The sequence below is a fragment of the Thunnus maccoyii genome, chromosome 5, assembly GCF_910596095.1.
Source record: "Thunnus maccoyii chromosome 5, fThuMac1.1, whole genome shotgun sequence".
Lineage (NCBI taxonomy): Eukaryota > Metazoa > Chordata > Actinopteri > Scombriformes > Scombridae > Thunnus > Thunnus maccoyii.
The window spans coordinates 7,504,174-7,524,097 of record NC_056537.1 but is presented as its reverse complement, the minus strand read 5'-3'; the positions used below and the strand labels follow the sequence as shown (position 1 = coordinate 7,524,097).

At 38.4% G+C, this 19,924-nt stretch overlaps 1 protein-coding gene and 3 long non-coding RNA genes across 6 annotated transcripts in view; 1 reads left to right on the top strand and 3 right to left on the bottom strand.

The window, feature by feature from the left end:
• The window catches only part of swap70b (switching B cell complex subunit SWAP70b), a 32,975-nt gene that overhangs the window by 4,098 nt on the left and 8,953 nt on the right, over positions 1–19,924 (top strand). Inside the window, exons 3-7 of the mRNA XM_042412086.1 lie at positions 10,573–10,746; positions 11,917–12,144; positions 13,515–13,661; positions 14,023–14,131; positions 15,102–15,283. Of these exons, the coding sequence (XP_042268020.1) occupies positions 10,573–10,746; positions 11,917–12,144; positions 13,515–13,661; positions 14,023–14,131; positions 15,102–15,283 (840 nt within the window). The remainder of the gene's footprint in view (positions 1–10,572; positions 10,747–11,916; positions 12,145–13,514; positions 13,662–14,022; positions 14,132–15,101; positions 15,284–19,924) is intronic.
• On the bottom strand, positions 74–10,625 carry LOC121897537. Its single transcript, XR_006096239.1, has 3 exons — positions 10,543–10,625; positions 8,759–8,839; positions 74–2,305 (listed from the first exon to the last, which is right to left on the bottom strand). It is a non-coding gene; the product is annotated as an uncharacterized LOC121897537 (long non-coding RNA).
• The window catches only part of LOC121897536, a 64,064-nt gene continuing 56,179 nt past the window's right edge, over positions 12,040–19,924 (bottom strand). For 2 of the 3 annotated variants that reach the window (XR_006096236.1, XR_006096238.1), the window contains 2 exons: positions 13,485–13,610; positions 12,040–12,126 (listed from right to left, as the gene is read on the bottom strand). This is a non-coding gene — a long non-coding RNA (uncharacterized LOC121897536). Of the gene's footprint in view, positions 12,127–13,484; positions 13,611–15,033; positions 15,121–19,924 lie in introns of those variants that run through there. The other variant, XR_006096237.1, reaches the window with a different exon arrangement.
• Positions 15,231–18,269, bottom strand: LOC121897538. Its single transcript, XR_006096240.1, has 2 exons — positions 17,528–18,269; positions 15,231–15,265 (listed from the first exon to the last, which is right to left on the bottom strand). It is a non-coding gene; the product is annotated as an uncharacterized LOC121897538 (long non-coding RNA).

Sequence of the window (19,924 nt, the reverse complement as noted above, 5' to 3'; positions counted from 1 at the left end):
ACATGCACAGGTGACACTCCTGTCTATGAGTTGGTCCCTGGATGCTGCACTGTGGCCTCCTGCCATCTGAAAGAGTTGTGATGGGTCAAAAAGTTTAAAAGTAAAGCTCAAGTTCAAGTCTGATGTCTTTTAGCGTAAACTTTGATTTACCTGCTGGGGCTACGGAGGCTACAGAGATAACACATGGGGTAATTTCAAATGCCGATGGAGATAGTTGATGGTGAAGACAACATTTAGGAAGTTCACGGATTTTCAGTAACGCGCATCACGGCTGCAAACCTTTGCATCTTCATGACCACCGCTCTCTATCACAGAACGTATTGCACAGCGGTCATCTCCTATCAGTGATCAGACAAGGCCAGATACAAGTTTCCTGGATGTAACTACAAGTTCTACAAGTGAAGTGAAGTGAAACGGTTACTGTGGGCTGTAATTATAGTACAATACATCCGTTTGGTGTTGTATGGGTGCTGTCACTATAAATAGAGCTACCGAACCGTGACAACAATTGACAAACAGTGATTTCTCCGTTTTACAGCGGAAACAATGAAGGTCATTGGGTTCGACATCTGAGGTTTCTTTGTGCTGAAAGTGACTCATCTCTTTATGGAAAACGATGAGTACAAAAACCCCACAAAAACCAAAGTTGACAGGACTTAAAATAGATGTAACACTGTCCAGAATATATCCACATAATTTCCACTGTACATAGGGGGAAACACTAAAAAATTCTTCTCTATCTGTCCACTGTCTATACAGTGTCCTCTTATTGTCCAGATGTCAAAATCCAGATAAGAGAAGCTTTATTTGACAAAAATGAATTCATCTGGGTCACCTTCAGTTACTGTGTGCTCACAGCAAGAAGCTTCAAGGGTCCAGTATCCTCCATCAGAGGTGTTTTTGTCTAAACTCACCTGGGGCAGTGCAAGTTGAAAATGTTTAAACTCGAGCGAAAAATTTTCACATATGAATCTGCTTCATAAAGAGTACAAAGACGAGAGAGAAAAGAAGAGACTGGAGAGAATTAACAGAGAGAACCTCTGAGTCTCTGGGGAGTTCAGTCAGAGGCTGAACTGAACACAATCACACAGAAACACATTCAGTGCATCCGTTGTTAGCCAGATTGCAGCAAAGGTGCAGCTGGTATTTTGGCTGTTTGGGGCGAATAAAAACAAATGGTCCAGCTGTCAAACTCGTGCAAATGATGCAGGGTGTTAATGCGTTTCACGCTCTGTCTGAACGCATCTTAAGACGCCTTCCAGAAACATTTGCAACTTTACGCCCATATTTAAACTAAATGACAGCTGACTTTTAACTTTGCCTTGAAGTGTTGCTGTTAAAATAAACCATAAACACTTTCGATTTCTGCTGAGGTCAGACAACATGTCGCATGAACCAGTCTTGATGGAACACAAACCGACCCTGATGAGTGGCTACAAGTGTTTTACAGACTTTTTCTGCCTTGTTTCCCTTCCTTCTGATTGTTGGAGCTTGTTGAGTGCATGGGTGGATGTATGCAGCCTGTTTTCAGAAATAAAACAGCATCTCATATGCTGGATGCTAAATATAACATTTTGTTGGGTTAATTCAGCAGAATTTCAGATAACTATTATGGAAAGCGTAATAACTACTTTTAAATAATATGATGTTTGCTAGATTGATATAAATGTATAATTTAGGGAGATAAATCCATCATCGGACTTCTTTTTTGGTCACTTCTACTTGCATGGTGCACAAAGAGGGGAGGCAGTGTTAGTGATTCAGATTGAGAACAACTGTATCAGGAAACCAACACGTCACCTGACTGTCAGTTTAGGAATTGAATTCGTCTAAAACCACTCGACCACCAAACTAAACTCATTTATGACCACGTGTAGATACCAGACTCATGTGTTTGGTTGTCCTTTAATTTAAACCTGTTTAAGTTTAAAAGTTATGTCTCATGATCCAGCAAATCTTTTCTCAAGACGCTGGTGTCCGTAGAGCTCCACTGATTGACACATGGTATTATTATATTGAGCTGGTGTCACACTCTATTGTGTCTGTCAGTCATTGTACTGGTTTGCACTCACACTGCAACACAAACCCAGTCACTGAACACTGAGGCGATTCATTCAGCTGTCTCTGTGTGATGATGTCATAACAGGGGTCACAGCATGAATGGAGCGCTGGTGATTTAGCCCTTTTTCCCTTTTGTGATGTCACAAAAAGCCACAAGCTACCATGGAATTCTGTTTGGCTGTTTGGAATTCTTGCTGTGTGATGTCACAGTGATGGTTGTTGCCATGGCGAAAGCTTCGGAATTCTGTTGTGTCATAAGAAGAAACAAAAAAATAAACAAACGGAAAGACAAAAACTGAGACATCAGAGTAAATAAACACAAAAAGGGGGAATTGCACATTATAAAAGTAAAAATATAAATATAAAAATACAATAAATGAATTAATAAAACTGAGACTTGATGAGATGTTTGGCAACACTTTTCCCAAACACAAGTGGGCATGTCGTAATGAATGAAAAGGGTTAAAAAAGCATTTTTCATTTCATCTCGACTATCTTTGTAATGAGATAATTCAACCAAAACTTGAACTTTGGACTAGATTTTGAAGATTTTTATATATGTAAGACAAAGTTGCCCAACAATGTAATCATATTAATGTCTGTCCAGCAGTTTGGTCCGTGATGTTTTTTATGGTCTTTTCATGTTCTCAGGAGTATTTGAAGCTTATTTTGCTATTTTACTCGTTTGATATCTTCATTATATTATTGGTTGATTAGAGTCTTAAGAGTGCAACCAGAATAATTATAGATTATTTTCAGTGTTTTGTTATAATCTGTTAATAAATGTATCAAATTAAGATGGCTAATGTATACTGACTAACTGATGCATTATACATCTTAAAGTTAAAAAAATCATCATAAGAAGATTTTCGGTTATTATTGATTACTTTCCCTTTGTCTTTAAATGATGAATTGATAGTTTAATGAGCAAAAATGAATATAATCTGACTGGCCAAACTCCTGCCAACATGTGACACCACCTGGCCTATCAGAGCTTCTGTTTCTGTGCTCTGGGTTGGATTAAAACTTTTAAGAGGCGCGCTGCTTACATGGCTTTAAACTAAGGAGATTTTATTTTTATTAAGTATTCAAAAAATGTGATAATGTGATAGAATATCTGCAGACACATTAAAAAGTATAATAATAATAATTAAAAACCTTTTTATTTTACTTCAGAATAGTAGTAAAGAGTTTAGAGTTTTATATTTAATTGCAAATTTATAGTTTATAAGACTTCTAAAAATTATGCCACTTTAATTATTGATTACAGTTAAACAATGTAAAAAGTCTGTGACTGCTCCAAATATTTAATGTATCTTTTTGGGCTTATTGATTAATTAATTTCTCAATTAATCAATTCCATCATAGCAGGCCAAGAAAACCACAAAATATTGTAACAGAAGCTGTGATTTTTTTTGGGGGGAGGGGGCATTTTATCTTACAAAATGACAATTGATTAATTTTCTATTTATCTCATTGATTGGATCATTGGATAAAAAATGTTTATGTTTACCAGCTGTATTGTTCTTTGTGTTGCTGTAACATTTCTATTAGAGTCTTTTGTGATGTCTGAAGGGATTGTGACACTTGTCACGTGACGTTGAATTCAAGGCCTCTGTTGGCGTCTCAACTTAACCTCTGACGGATCTTTTAAAGTGTATTTTGTGAATTTACCTTGTGGACAAAGACGACAGTTTTCATGATCAATGGTGAAACTTTTCTAACCAAAAGTGATTTGTGGGTAATTTTTATGTTTCTTTCTTCATGAATACCGCTAGACTCAGCAATTTCTGAGCAACTTTGGGTTTTATTTTTGTTTAAAAGTTGCTTCATTAGTTCCTCGTTCCAGCTCTTTAAGCAAGTGGATAGATACCAGGAAAATTGTACGACGTCTTTAACCAACATTGCATCAGACCTTGTGAGTATGACGCTCACTTAAAACTTTTAAGTTTCCCTCTTTTTTCCCTTTCAAGTGTCTTATCCACAGTGTCTCACAGTATCATATGTATTCTGTATCATCTTGTGCCAACTCTATAACGAAACTATGTTTTTATTGAGTTAAATATTCAAAGATTCCAATTCAATCAAGTGGAAATACTCTCGATGTTCCTGTGCATCATCCCCCAAATTGATCCTGAAATACTTGGTATTTTTGGAAACTTCTGTATCTCCACTAAAATTTTAAAATGAGTTTCTGTGTGTTTGAGCTAAATTTGGCTTCACAGCTTGACTATGAAATGACCCACTTTCCTGCAGGAAACAAAAATTCTGGATTTAAGTTCAGGAAGAGACATTTGGCAGACTCGAATAACCTCTCTACACACATACACTTTTTTGTACTTTTCCATACACACACACACACACACACACATCTATGACCACCCCACCTCACTCACCCATTGAAGTGGAGGTGACCAGGCGACAGAGAGCGAGGGCGTCGGTCAGTGCATTCAACTGCCCTCACTCCTGAGGAAACTCCACCCGGTCGCACAGGGAAACTGTGTGACCGGGTGGACCCCCCACCACCACCCCTTCCCCACACACACACTAAATTACTCTTTTAAATTGCACTATGTGTGTGTGTGTGTGTGTGTGTGTATGCTATAGATAGGAAGCAAAGCTGCATGATACATAGTGTTTGTCATCCTCATCCTCACTGACTCACTCCACTTGTTGGGAACAATGCAGCAGAAAATAAAATGCACAACGCCGACAGTTCGCCTCATTCTGAAGCACACAGACAGTCACAGATGTGCCAGCGTGGTCTGATTGTTGAGCTCCGTAATCTGAAACCAAAACTCTGAAGACTGTTGATTTGGCAGACGTGGGCTCAGCACTTTGTGGTTAGATGGAGCGTAGCATTCCACAGAAACAAGAAGATCCTTTGTGACCCTGAAATACCCCGTGTCAGCATGTGTGTGTGTGTGTGTGTGTGTTTCAGAGAAAGAGAGAGAGCATCACAATGACCTGACCTGCTTTAGTTAAATGTCAGACTCTTGTTGTCATATAATTTCCTTTCATGGTTTTTGGTGCATCTGTTTGGCAGTAGTTCTGATATTTTTGTCACTGTGGCTTCATATTTAAATTTCTATACATGTTTTCTGATGTCAAATGTTCATTGTTTTAAAGGGTAAATTCACACAAATTATAAAACAACTCACCAAACTCAGTTTATTAGGTACATCTAGCTTAAACTAATGCAGCCTAAAGTAGTACGACCTATGTGCCTGTATTATAATGTGCAGTTTCTTTTGGAACTGTTTTAGAGAGATGTTGATTCAAACTTCATGGTAATTTTATAATTGTGTTGCAAGGTGAGAAGTGTTTCTAATGTTTACCTTCATTAATATAAATATAAATGAGTTGGATAAAGTATTAACACACCTCTCAGTTGTAACACAGTACAAACCAACAACAGCTTCCAAAATGACAGTTAAGTTAAATTAACACTTCTCTACAACAGTTTAAAAAACATTATAACCTTCATTAAGGTTGGGTGTTTTGAAGGGTTATTGTATTATTGTACAATATTATTGTTATTGTATTGTATTATTGCAATTGTGAGGATTTAGACCGAACACAACCCTGCGTTAAAACAATGAAAGGGGGCTGCGTTGGTGGACATGAAATAGGCTACGATCCAAGAAATCCCATTTGAGTTACATATTTGTGATTTTGAAGGTTTATCAGACACTAAAATACCAAACAGAAGTTTGTAATACTCAGAAACAGGATTTTACAACTTAACAAATTAATCACAGTAGCAACTGTGCGACCATCTGGAGGTGAACAGCAGCATGTATGTGATTGGCTAATGCAACACCTTGCTGGATGATGAAGGGTCTATCTGGGGTGTTGCAGTAACGACACAACCACTTCACTACACAACATCCCAACACCCACCTACCCGATATTCACACTGCTCATGCCTAAACCTAACCGAGTGGGAGTGTCATTCAGTAAAGTGGGTGTGTTGTGTAGAGTACTGTGAGTCTGCAGATAGACTTACTTGGGACGATGTTGAACAAAGTTCAACTTTTTTGTTGGAACCTCTGTGTTGACACCCTCAGTGTCGACGGACTGCCCCCGTTCAAATGACTGAGAGGACTGAGAGGGCTAATGTTGGTCTGAATGTGGTCTTAGTGTTGGCTTGGGGTACCTAATAAACTGGCAGCTGAATGTTTGTAGCCATGCAGATAGTTTTGGTTTTATTTGGCCACATTTTGAGATCTCTATATCTTTGATTCCTGTCTCTAAATCAGCATTGAAAAATGATTTAAACAGCAACACGTCTTTACAGAAACGTTGGATAATCCACAAAACACACTGTGAACTGTTGAACACAAAGACTGTTTCTTCAGCAGAAAGCAGCTGCAGTGAAACCTGTTGAGTGTGTTGTATGGATTATCTAGAGTAAGGCAAGGCACATTTATTTGTATAGCACATTTCAAACACAAGCAATTCAAAGTGCTTTACATAATGCCTTAAAAGCTAACACAGTTTACAGTGCAGTAATATGCTGAAAGTTTCTTCTACTGCAACAAAGGAAAGTGCAGTAGAGAAATGAATCAATCTTTAAAATTTAGATTTGAAAGTGACCAGAGTCACATTTAAGATAATCAGGAAGTTTATTCCATCTGTGAGCAGTATTGTAGATAGAAAGCTGATTCACCCAGTTTGGTTCTGACTTAAAGTTCAACCAGTTAAATAAAGAGAAGCAGAAGACAGAAATCTCAAAGACAGAAACCTTAAAACATGGACAAATAAAACCAAAACTAACTGCTAGATACCACTAGAGTTAAGTGAGGACAATATCGTTTCTGTCTCCAGAACTTTTCATGATTTAAGCAACAAAGACCCGTTTTCAGCTTTGTAAAGATGCATTTTTTGGGGATAAATGTTTACGTGACAGAATGAGAAGGGGAACTTTCAACATTTAATCATTCTGTTTCTCCAAAAAATTAAAAATCACCAAATTTCACTGGACAGTGATGATACATTTTATCATCTTCAAAGCCAGAAGCAGCAGCTGCATTCGTTGAACAACCAACCCTGCAGCACCTGCAGATTATTATGGTAATTTTGTGCTTTGAAGCATTCAAAAACTCATCTCATTTCCCCTTTTAAAATGACTTTCAATACATGTCATTATTTCATCTTTGCTGAAAACTGGACTGTTCTCTGTCAGTGGTAATGAGTATTTCATCTCTAACAAACCCTATGATACACAGCAGACATCTTGTTGCACTTGTAACAAGCCTTTTCACTGTGTTACTCTAATCTGACACCACTTGTTTCACTTCTCTTCTGTCTGCGGAGCTCCTGGGCGGATTGTAAATGCTACTGCAGGTTTGGGATTCAGGAGATAAGGCTGTTTGGATCCTGAATCCTAATGAACATGTGGCACTGGAGAGGAGGCAGCGCTGACAAGGCTCTCATTGTTGATGAGTAGAGACTGTTAGAGAGAGAGTGAGATTGATGGATAGAGTGCGAGGAGGAAAAGAAAGGAACAGAGAAGGCCAGCGAGCCGAGAAGACAAAGACAAACAGGACGAGCATGACACAACAATGTTAGACAAAGAGCTGCTCTTTCATAACAAACCCCACTTTCACAACTTCACTACTGTCCCCTCCCTGTCTGTCATCCTGCCAGCGCCTCGCTCTGCAGTCAGTCTCTCCGCTGACTCATTCAAAGACACCCGTCTAAAACCGGCAGGATGATACAGTCGGGTCCAGCCATCATTTCTCATCCTCACATGATGAGACGCATTCATGCTGCTGAGTGCCGATAAGAGGGAGGAGATGTTTTATTTGAATCAGTGCTGTATCCTGTATCTGAGGTGTCCACAGTTTGAAATATGATAACATTTATGAAGGGAGGAGACTTTTTTTTTACAGCTGCATGCTACTTTTAAAAACAACACTGCACCCAGAATCTATTTTTAGAGTTTCAAACACCACCTGAAGAGTTGACAGGTGGCTGTAAAGAGTGTGATGTCAGTTTCAGTTCAAGCTTTATGTCATTACAACTGTAAAACTAATACAGTTTAAATAAATGTGACCAGGGTAGAAAAACATAAAAACAACATAAAAAGCAAGTTACACGTCTTCACAGGTAAATTACAAGAAGTCAAGTCTTCCAGATTTCTGAATGATTCAACATTGGGACATTTTCCTTTTTAAAGCTGTTTGAACAGTAGTTGACAGACTAATCTCACAGGTTCGCTCACTAGTTCTTCTGGAGCTTTCAACTGTATCATATTATCCTCCTCAGCAGATGGAGTTTGCCTAGTTGTCATGGAAATGTACTATAAATGTTCAAATTTCCATGTTTTTCTCATCCATGTTGGCTTAAAAGCTTGAGTTCAAGTCCTCAAATGCTCAAATTTTCACAAAAATATGACAAAATACACAAAATCTTCCAGTGAAGCTTCAGAACTTTGAGGAAGCGAATAGCTTGACACAGAAGTAGTGTATTCACTCATATTTTGAGAAAACAATGATTGTTCATAACATACTGAGCATATGACCAGACATAGGAGAAGTGTATTATTCAGCAATTATTTGAGAAGTTTCTATTTCTGTTTTTTTGTTGTGAATATTTGTCATCAGTGGAATCCATTTTATCTGACTGGATACAACAGGCAATGATCTTGTAGTAAACAAAAAAAAAAAAGTTTTACAGCTACATTCCAAACCTTCAGGGGATGAGTGTTTCAGAGATTTTGGGTGGAGTATCACTTTAACATCCCGCACAGGTTTCCACACAGGCTCTCACCCTAAATTAGCACAATAGAGAGTTGCGTCAGATCCTGTGTGTGTGGTCAAAAGCCTTAGAAAAGTCCAGAGTACTTCACTGCACTCATTCACTTTGGTTGAATGTTTCTCTCTCACACACACACACACAAACACACACACGCAGAGCACAGAAAATTAGCCAATTGACCAATGAGGAGACTGTATCGCTCCACTGTAACATGAATATCTCCATCACATTTTCCACATTTTTCCATCGTCTGAGGTTAGACTGGCGCTCTTTTCATTACGTGATCTCCTTCATATTTTATTGGCACTGGACCACCAACTGTTGATACAACAGTGTATAGAAATGTGTATTAATTAGCATTTCTTTTGATGATTTTCTGGAAATTTTCGCTAAACTTTCGCTACCTCTGGATGGAAATTTGGCCTCTGACAGTTTCAGCTGTTATTAACTTATGTGTTCATGCATGTGTGGAGGAGACCATCTCAGGTTGTGAAACCAGGTTCTGCATCGCTGCCAGATCAAACCACAACTGTAACGACCACATCACGTTTCTCATCGTTTACTCGTTTTAAATAGCCAAACTTAAACTGTAGACGTGATGGGTGGTGAGAACAGTTTCAGGGTTCACTTCATTTTCAGATCTGTTTTTAGTTAGAGTGAGTTTTCAGGGTTGTTTTGGGGGGTTTACTGGTGGTTTGTTTGATGGGACAACCGCCAGCAGGACGAGATGTGCTTCTAATAGTCAGTCTGCCAGGTGTTTCCATGGAGATGCTACTGTTCACCGGCTCATGAAAACATTTCCCCTCCACAGCTCCGATTCAACCTTTTCAAGAGCTTTCCTCCTATTTTGCACTGGAATTTGAACACTAGAGACGTTTCTTTTTCTTTTAAGCAGACCACCTTTCTGTTTGGCATCAACAGGATTCATGAAATCTCTCTGCAAAGCAGAAAAATATACTTTCAATGCACATAAATATACCTGTGATGAGGGTCCTTTTTAATCTTGAAGTGTTTTTCACCATCCCTTCTTTTCATGTTGTTTTTATATTATATATTTAATATTTGGATTGCCAGGATGTGAAAAATAATTTTGGCTGTTTATATTCTCTATATTTGGTAACAATACAGTTATAAATGTTGCTAATCTATTAATAAATGTTAAGAAATCTTTTTAATAAGATGTGTTGATGGAGTCAGGGATTTTTCACAGTCTTGCAATCTAAGTTCTTAATAATGGCTTATAACTGATCTATAAAGCATTAGTTACAACTTAAACCACTAAAAAAAACTTTCCAAAAGGTGATTTAACTTTTTAATAACTTCTTTATTTTAACTTATGACCCTTTACCTCGAACAGATCTGACAGCATGTGAGATGATTAGCAATGATCAACATTCTCATTTGTGTCTTAACTATTTGAGAAAAACTCATTGTTGCCTCTTCAGGTCTCTAATAAGTATTAAAATAAAACTATGTGACAGGGGGACATCACTCTTTCAGTCTGCTCACAACTTGTTGAAATATGAAACTAATTCACTTCAGCACTGACAAGAGGACAGGACCAGCAACAGAGCAGCGGCCTTGAGTCTGCTCATGTTTTCCTGTTTCATGAGATTATCAGCAGGGTGAATGTTTGCCAGCTCAGGGAGTTTTATCTGTGTCCTCTGCTAGATAGACTGTCTCCTTACAAACTGTTTGTATCAAAGCATGACTCACCACCACAGCTTCTGCTCTGCTCTGCCACAGGTGACGGATAACTTTGACCGTCAGGACTTCAACAGAATGTGCTGGACTTTGTGCTCCAGGAAGAACCTGGATCAAAGCCAGCTGTTCATCTCCAACGAGGATGCCTTCAAGATCTGGTGCATCTTCAACTTCCTGTCAGAGGACAGATATCCGCTGATCATCGTCACCGAGGAAGTGAGTGTGAACCACAACATCACTCCTGAAAATCAAAGCACTTATCACTATTGGTATGGCAACTGTCAGTCTAATAAACCTTCCACAAAACATAATAATATATAATATATAATATATATATATTATTATTCATGAACCACTACACTGATTAGCCACAATATGCATAACTGCTCAATGCATCAGTGTTAAATAAAGAACTTTGCTGAAATAAAATGTAGTTGAGAAAGTTTCCTGATTTAGATCAGGAACTGTCTGATCAAAGAGTAAGTACACAAACTTAAGAATCTGACCAAACATCTGGTTTTGTTTTCCGTTAAACTCCCTCTTTAATGCCACTGTCAGTGAAGGCCACAGTTTGTTCTCTTCTCTAAACTCTTAAATAAATTTTCTTCAAAACTACAGAATTGTATAATTTTCACAATTCTGATCTTGAATCAGTTTTTCAGAAATGCTGAGAGTTGATTTTAGGTCCACAGTTTAGGGTTTTAGCAGCTTCATTGTCACCAGGCACTAACCTGTACAATTAACATCTACTGGCTAATAAATCCATACATTTAATTTACCACCCATTTTCCATAAACAGTCAGCTATTGTAGATCTAGACTGGAGAAGCACTTTCTCAAAACTTGCCAGAATGGAGGAAGACATTGACTAGTGAATAGTATTAACTTCCCACTCATTAGTCATTCAAAGTGGCTACTGCTAATTTTAACGATGACATAGATCATACACAGTAGGGAAGTTTTTTTTTTTTTTTTTTTCAAATGACAGACATGCATTCAGACCTTGACTGCCGCTGCAGTGTTGTGTTGTTGCATGTGGGGCTTGGCTGGTACAGTAACTGACCAATTGAAAATGTCTGTTGCTCAAGAGCAGAAAAGGAAGTTTCCAGCTTCCTGTTCTTTAACAAACACTGGGAGATTTATTGTTGGGTATGACAAACATCAGAGCTGAATCACAGGAAGATTGTTTGCAAAAGAAATGTAAATTTATATGCCGCAAGCAGCCCTATCAGAGATGAATAGTAGGGAAAATACAGGACAGGGACTATTATCTTTTGACTGTAAATTATCAGCGGTATGTTTTAATAAAAATCACACCTTTTTTGCCTGTATGTTTGCTGTGTGTGCTTTGCCATATGCTCATGCGTTTGTGTGTCTTCATACACAGATTGAGTACTTCCTGCGAAAGCTGACGGAGGCGATGGGGGGCAGCTGGGTGGAGGAGCGCTTCGAGGACTACAAGCTTCAGCTGAACTGCAAGCAGCAGTGCCTGAACGCCTGGGAGCTCATCATCCTGGTGGGGTCGGGTCACTTCAGTAAAGGCATGGACATCCAGACGCTGTCCATGGGCATCAGCGAGGTCTACCAGGAGCTCATCCTGGACGTCCTCAAACAGGTCCGCAGCACAAAACACAATATTATGAGGGAGTTATATGCCAGACTATTTCTTGATTGGGAGCAGTTGCCAGGCAACCAGTGAAGACTCCAGGAAGTCACTAAGAGTATGTCCAAACTGAGCCGGTTAAATTTGTAAATGCCTCTTTTTCTCTTAGTTTCAGCCATCCGTTAAGACTGAAACAGCATGAACAGAGGGCATCCCAAAACAACCTCCGGAGTTTGTAAATCTTAAAATGCTGGCTTGGTGTTTCAGTGTTCCGGGTAAACTGAGCTTTTACAAAACACTGACGTAAGCTGCTCAGTGAAGGTCGGGCCTGTGTGCCAGGAAAGCTACAAAGAAGACCTTGAGTTGCCTTTTACCTTCTCTGTGATTGTTCATTTTAAATATAGCTGAATATACAGCAGAGTTGTTGTCATATACCTGGATTTATGGATTTTTTGCTGCAATATGATCACAGGGAGAGAAACCTCGTCAAGAAACAGTCCAGGACATAACCTGCATAAAACTGAATTGTTTTTACATTTCAGATTTTGCAAGGAGTAAACAAACAAGATATAACATGTTAATTAGTGAGCTGAAGAGGTGCTGATAGGCTGGGTTTGTTACTTTTGGACAAAGCCAGGCTAGCTGTTTCAGGACTTTATGCTACATATTAGAATCAGTGATTTTGCCAAAAATGTCAAACTATTCCTTTTAAATTTCTAAATGTAGAAGTAGAAAACTTTGTTCTGCATTGTGAGTCTTGTTTCCAAAGTGTCTGGCAAAATGTGCATAAGTAAAGAGGGTCTGTTATTTTGCAATTGTAGACTTTCAAACTATAGAAATATAAAAATCATAATCAGTATTGAACCAGAGTCAGAAAAAGATGCAAATCATATTTCTGCACAAACAGAAATATCACAAATGCATAAGCGGGTCGTAAAATGTGGTACTTCCAAAGAGTAACTGCAACACAGACATGGGTGGACCGTTAATGGGGGAAAAATCAGAGTCAAAACAGCCCCTTGCAATTATAAAAATGGGAAGTGAGAGTTCGTGGTCATGTGAGGCAGGGTTGTATATCTTGGCGTGACAGAGAATGTGAGTGTGTTACTAGAGTCATTTAAAGAGACAAAACCAAAAAAAATGTAGAAAACAATAATGAAAGCAAACTAAAGAGAGAACACAAACGCCTATCTTGTCACTTACTGTAGTAATTATTTTAAAACATATTTCCATTTCAGTTCAAAATGACTCCCAGAGGTTCATCTTTTACTATCATACAGAGAATCCAGTCTGTAAACTATAATTTCACCATGAAATTCAATCATATTCGAGTAGTTGTTGGCTTAAATTACCATGATTCATGTCCCTGTTTCTCTCTGCAGGGCTACATGATGAAGAAAGGTCACAAGAGGAAGAACTGGACGGAGCGCTGGTTCATGCTGAAGCCCAACTCCATCTCCTACTATGTCGGAGAGGACCTGGCAGAAAAGAAAGGAGACATCATTTTGGATGGAAACTGCACTGTGGAGGCAAGAACGTGCTGTTTTTACAAAAACTCTTCCGCCTGTCTCTCAGCTCCCTGGTCTTGATAGTGATCAGTTTGCTATCTGAGGCTGATTAACAAACAAATATTAGAAATATCACTTCCACCAAATACATAAATCTAACCTCAGAGGCAAATCAAATCATATGCGTCTACAACAACACAGTGATGATCAGCTGGCTTATAATAACATTATATTATCACAATTTGGATGTAATCAGAAAATCAACACCCGTGTTATCTTATTTAGTCTTGAGGTAATCAAGATATTTGTTGTACAACTCAATATTGTGACTTATCTTTTGTTTTCATACATTCTTTTTCTCATCAATTGTTTTTGGCTGCAGCCTTTACCAGATAAAGAGGGAAAGAAGTGCCTCTTCTTCATCAAGTCGTCACAAAAAAGCTTTGAAATCAGCGTGTCGGACAAGAAGAAGAAGCAGGAGTGGATCCAGGGTAAGTAGTGAGATGACTTCATTCAAATCTTAACACCACAGATATCATTTCTCCTGTTACTCATCGGACCATCATTGTTTAATTCTGCTGTTGTAAACCTCAATGAGGTGACTCAGTGTGCTGTATCCCATTTATATAATGATTCACTCACTCACTTCCTACCCATTTTTAATAGATAATGTTTTAATTTTCTCTAAATTTAGCTTGAGTGATCTTATCATTTGATCAGTGTGACTCGGTGCAAATATATTTGTCGTACAGAGCTGTTAGTTTCTAAAACTCTGCTTCCACAAAAACTTAGACGATACTGTGATATTTATGATAACAATTTAGAACAAGAGGAAATAATTAAATGAATTTAAGATTAAGTGGGGGGTTTTTCACGGCCATTTCAGGATTTTTGTCATTTTTGCCCCCTTTTTTTTTTTAATGCTTAACATCAACTTTAGTGTTTTCCTACAATTTTACCTCTGTTCATGCTGTTATGTAATTGTTTTAGGGATGAAACTAAAGTTTATTTTTATTGATTAATATGTTAGTCATTTGGTCTTTAAAATGTTGATCAGTTTCCAAGATCCAAGATGCAACTTAAAATATTTTGTTTTGTCCTGACCGACAGTCAATGACCCAAAGATATTTAGTTTAATGTGATACATGACCAAAGAAACCAGAAAATATTCACATTTAAAAAGCTGGAATCAGAGAATTTTAGAATTAGTTTTCTTAAAAAAATGACTCAAAATTAATTGATTATCAGAATAGTTGGCAATTAATTTTCTGTCGATTGTTGCAGCTCTAAATTGTTTTGAGGTTATTAATCGTACTTAATCCGAAGCTTCATAGCTCTTCAATTAATTCAGATTATCCAAATTAATCCAAAACACGAAAATCAAAGAACAAACCTCACAGCTCACATTCAAGGTGTAAAACACCCAAATGAGTTTCCTGTCTCGCCAACGTTTCCTCGCAGCCATCCAGACCTGTGTGAACCTGCTGCGCCAGGACCGACCGGCGCCGCACCGCGAGTCCCGTCAGAAGCGCCGCGATCTTCGTCTGAAGCAGCAGGCCGACCAAGAGGAGCTGGAGCTGAGGATGAGGGAGCTGCAGACGGCAAACGAGGTCAAGCAGCTCGAGCTGGAAAACATGAGGAAGGTGAGAACACGCACACTTAAAAAAGTTTCCCTGTGAACCCAGTATGGTCAGGAAATGTCTAGTACGTCATTTCCTACTGAGACTTTATTATTCAAAACAGCTCAGTGACGGGGGAGGGCAGGAGTGATCCATAATGACGCTGTGAAAGGATGACTTTGTGCATATTTAAACATATTATCCTCAGTCTAGTCTGTTTTTCAGAGTTTTTCTATATGTAGTAAAAGTCACTTCTGTCTCCACTGACTCTGACAGTGATGTCATGCCCATAAAGTCTGCTAGCTGACAAAAGCTAGATTTATAGCTGTGTTAGGAGCTTACAGTGTAGCTACAGAGCCTAAGTACATCATCACCATGTTGAGACACATTTACTGCTGCAACCCAGCTGTAACAACTGTAAACCTGAAATGACTGCACGCTTTTGTTTTAAACATGTGACCAAACAAATAGAAACGAGCTATCAGGAAGTAATTCGCTAGAATTTGTAAGTCAATGACTGAAACCTGAGGGATTTCCCCAGAGGGAATTTCTAAAGGCAATACCTCAAAGCACCGACCTAGAAAACACAAAAGAATGAGAAGGAATGCAAAACATTCCATCTCCAGAAATCAATCATGATATGAACTGGAGGAAGAGGACATGTTGTTCCAAATTGTTTTTTGCAGCAGCACAGACGGTGCATCTTTGCAGTTTGATAAGTATTTTATGTCTTATGCTGTGTTGGTATTTAAGACATGCGTTTTTATCTTCATAGCTGACTCAGCTTCACTGTTTGGACATGAAGTGTCTGTTTAGCTGGAAAGTAAACCTCAGGGATCTGTACTCATAGAGTGTACTCTTTGTTCTCAACTTGAATCATAACGCATCAGCAGTCACAACTTGGACTCAAGTCTCAACTTTGATTTGACTATCAGACACTATCATAATGACTACGCAAGTATTCAGGCCAAAGACAGCCCTGTGCTGAAACAATGCAAGTGACTGTGTTGGTAGGGCATGTTGCCTCAGGTGAGACATGAAATATGATCCAAAAAGTCAAGTTTCAGTATCAGAGTTTGAAGCCTTATCAGATGTCAACCACTGCACAGTGATTCAATAAAAATAATTGTGAGGTAAACAGTAGAAATACTGTTTGTGTTACAACTAGGTTGGCGTTGGCACCCGCAGTGTCGGCATACTGCCCTCATCCCTCACTCTTTTCTCTCACTTCTGGTGCCGTCCCGAGTTGCTCTTCGTCATCTTGTCTTTTTCACTCTTTTCTATATATTACTTTTTCAACATCTTGCGCAATATTACCTTTCTATTTTAGTTTACTTATTTTACTAAATTTATCTTACTTCTATTGTTTATTAGACACTGGTGTTTGCATTTACTCCTTTATACACTTTACATTTATTACTCTATTGTTTTTATTCGTATATTGTAATTTTTGAGCAATCTCTTGTACAATAATTTCCTTCGGGATTAATAAAGTTCTATCTTTTTTTATTCAGAGAAATGAATGAAGGAGGGCTTGTTTTTTTTACGCAGTGCTTAAATAGCTCCGTGAAAAAACAGGGATTTGGTGAAGAATATGCAGGGTCGTCCAGCAAAGAGGTCGATGTTACGACTGTCCTTAGAAAAGATATAATAATTTCCGCTGTGATAACTTCCCTGAGAACTGAAATTGTACCTCAAAATACTAGAAACTGCTGTTTGGTGTTTAGGTGTTTGTAACTGAAACTGTACTTCCTGTATCATAATTCATTGTCTCAGAAGTACCTGAGGCAACATCCTCCCACCAATGCAGCCGTGTGTTCATGCACGTCACTTTTAAAGTCTGACATCTCTTGACGAGTGCAACATGCTCAGTCACTGTTGAACAGCTGAAGATGAGTCATGAGTCCTGAGGAGCATCATGATATCATGTTGTGTTTGAAATTTTGCTTTGCTTTGCTTCTACTGAGCTAATTCTGGACATCAGAAGGAAAAATACTCAAGGAAATACTCATTTCCCAATCAGATGTATCATCACTGTAACTACAATTACTTCAGCTAATGACATCAGAACCGCAGCTCAAAGCTGATTCAACAACATTCCTTACAGATAACGTCACACCTCAAAGTAACTGACTGACTGAGAGCAGCGTTCATTGTCATTATAACGGACACCATTGTTATACTTTTATAACACACCAGTGGTTTCAGTCACACATTTACATTCATTGCTGCATTTGACACAAACACACAGGTGGGTCTGAAACTCACATGCTGCTGCCAGCTCATGAATACCAATAATAGATCAGCTCCACCCCTCCATCTAATGAATAGTCTGTCACTCACTGCAAACAGAGGAATGTGGATTGGATCAGAAAGGGAGGAGAGGTCGCCATTAGTCTCCATTAATCATGTTTTTCCAGTCAATCTTCCTAAACCTGACCAACACTCCAACCTGTTGAAACTGCTGACTGACCAGTTGTGTCAAAATTCAATGATAATGTGGATTCCCCCAAAGGCCGATGACGAATGGCTACTTCCTGCAGATAACTGACTCTGATGTTAACAGGAAGTTTCAGCTTTACAAAGAACAGAGAGCTGATGTCATACAGTAAATTGAGACATACTGTAGCTTGACATTTTCAGCCGTTTGGTTTGGTTTATTGACACCATCCTAATATATTTACAACACATCAGACTTTGTCAAGGATAGAATAATTGAGTCCTGGATTAATTTCCAGGTTTGTCCTCAGTGTTTTCATAGTCCAACAACTTTTATCAAGATGGAGATTTACATCCCATTTAGAGCGAAGAAATACTGAAAACTTCAAAATAAATTAGGGCTGCAGCTGACTATTATAATCTAAATTAATCTATTAATTGTTTTGTCTATAAAATGTCAACACAGTGAAAAATGCCCTTTTATAATGTCTTACAGTGCAGGTTGACGTCTTCAAATGCCTCGTTTTGTCTGGTCAATAGTCCAAAACCCAAAGATATTCAGTTTACTGTCAGGTATGACACACAAATGTTTCAAATCCTCACATCTGAGAAGCTGCAACTAGCAAATGTTTTGCATTTTTCCTTAAAAAATGGCTAAAATGATTATTTGACTATAAAAAAAGTTGCAGATTACTTGTCTGTTGATCAACTTTAGAGCTGCAACAATTAAAGTAAATAAAATCTCATTTGATTAACTAGTTTGAGGATTTTGTTACAGCAAAAACACACAATCACTGTTTTGCAAATGCTTGTCTCAAGAAGAAAAGCTTTAAAACAGCTATAAAAAAAACTAGAATAGGCTTAATTTTATCTCAATGACAGTTGATTTTTGCAGCATTTCAAAAGTTCACGGGGTCAGAGAAAACTTCTAGGAAGATATCGTCCTTTGACTTAACTGAAAATACAATTACTACAATTCAGTTGAAAAGGTTTCCAGCCCAGTGCAATACTGGGTATGTTGCAGCCACTACTAGTGATGTGATAAACGGTGAGATGCAGCAACATTCAGCTGAGCTAGTTCTCATCATAGTTGTGTAAGACATTCAGTGAAGCAGAGGGCAACAGTTTGTCTTTGTCTGGGACGCTGTGTTCTCCTCTGAATGCACAACAATCTGCCATTGAGGTGCAAGTCTCCGTCTCACATAGTTGGTTGCATGAATGCACAATGAACACACATACAGTATATATGGGCACACGCATACACACACACACACACACGTTGACCTAGGTCACCTTTGGGGACATTACATAGGCTCAACTTATTTCCTGGAGACTTACTGTAACCACTACTTGCCCAACGCTAAACCTTAGACTAACTTTTAACCACTGACCCAAAAATCAGTGTTTTACCAATAGGAGACATGGCTTTTGTCCCCAATCGTCACCAATTAACTGGTCTTTAGTCTGAAATTTGTCCCCAAAAGTAGCTCATGACAGACAGACAGACAGACACACACACACACTCATTATACACACACAATGGGCATTCCAGCTCTCACACTGTCTTGCTACATGCAGTGGACTGTCGCACTCTACAAACAGCTCACAGCTGGGTGACAGAAGTCAAAAAAGGGTTACTGCTTAGTCACTCAATATACTTCAACATTTCTCCTCTTATCTCTAATTTAATGTATAAAGAGGGTTTGACATGCAACAAAACAGGAGCCTACACACTACACTGGCTTTGTCATCTTTATAAAACTAGTTTTAAAAATAGAAAATGTGACCCATATACATGCTTAACTCATAGTCACTCATGGAGACCGCAAACGTCTGCCAACTACAACTTTCCTCAATCACTCTTACATCTTAAGCGCTAAAGTCACATGAAAAAACAGACACCGACATACAGAAACAAATGAACAACAGAAGAAGACGGAAGAAAAAAACAGCAACAAAACAAAACCCACAGAGACCTGATTAAGATATGGTTCACAGGAAGACCTGAGTTCATTCTTTGCTAATGTAGAGAGTAGAAATAAGGTGGAGGTTACAACACTGTGTGTTTCACAAAGATTTACAGTTTAAAGTGTGTGACAGGGCTGACAGTATACTGGAAGATACAACAAAAAAAAAGGAACCAGCACTAAAGATATTTAAAAAAAAAAAAAAAAGTGACTAAGAGTCTAAGTATATTTAGAGTGTCTCACATAATTGCTGTTAATT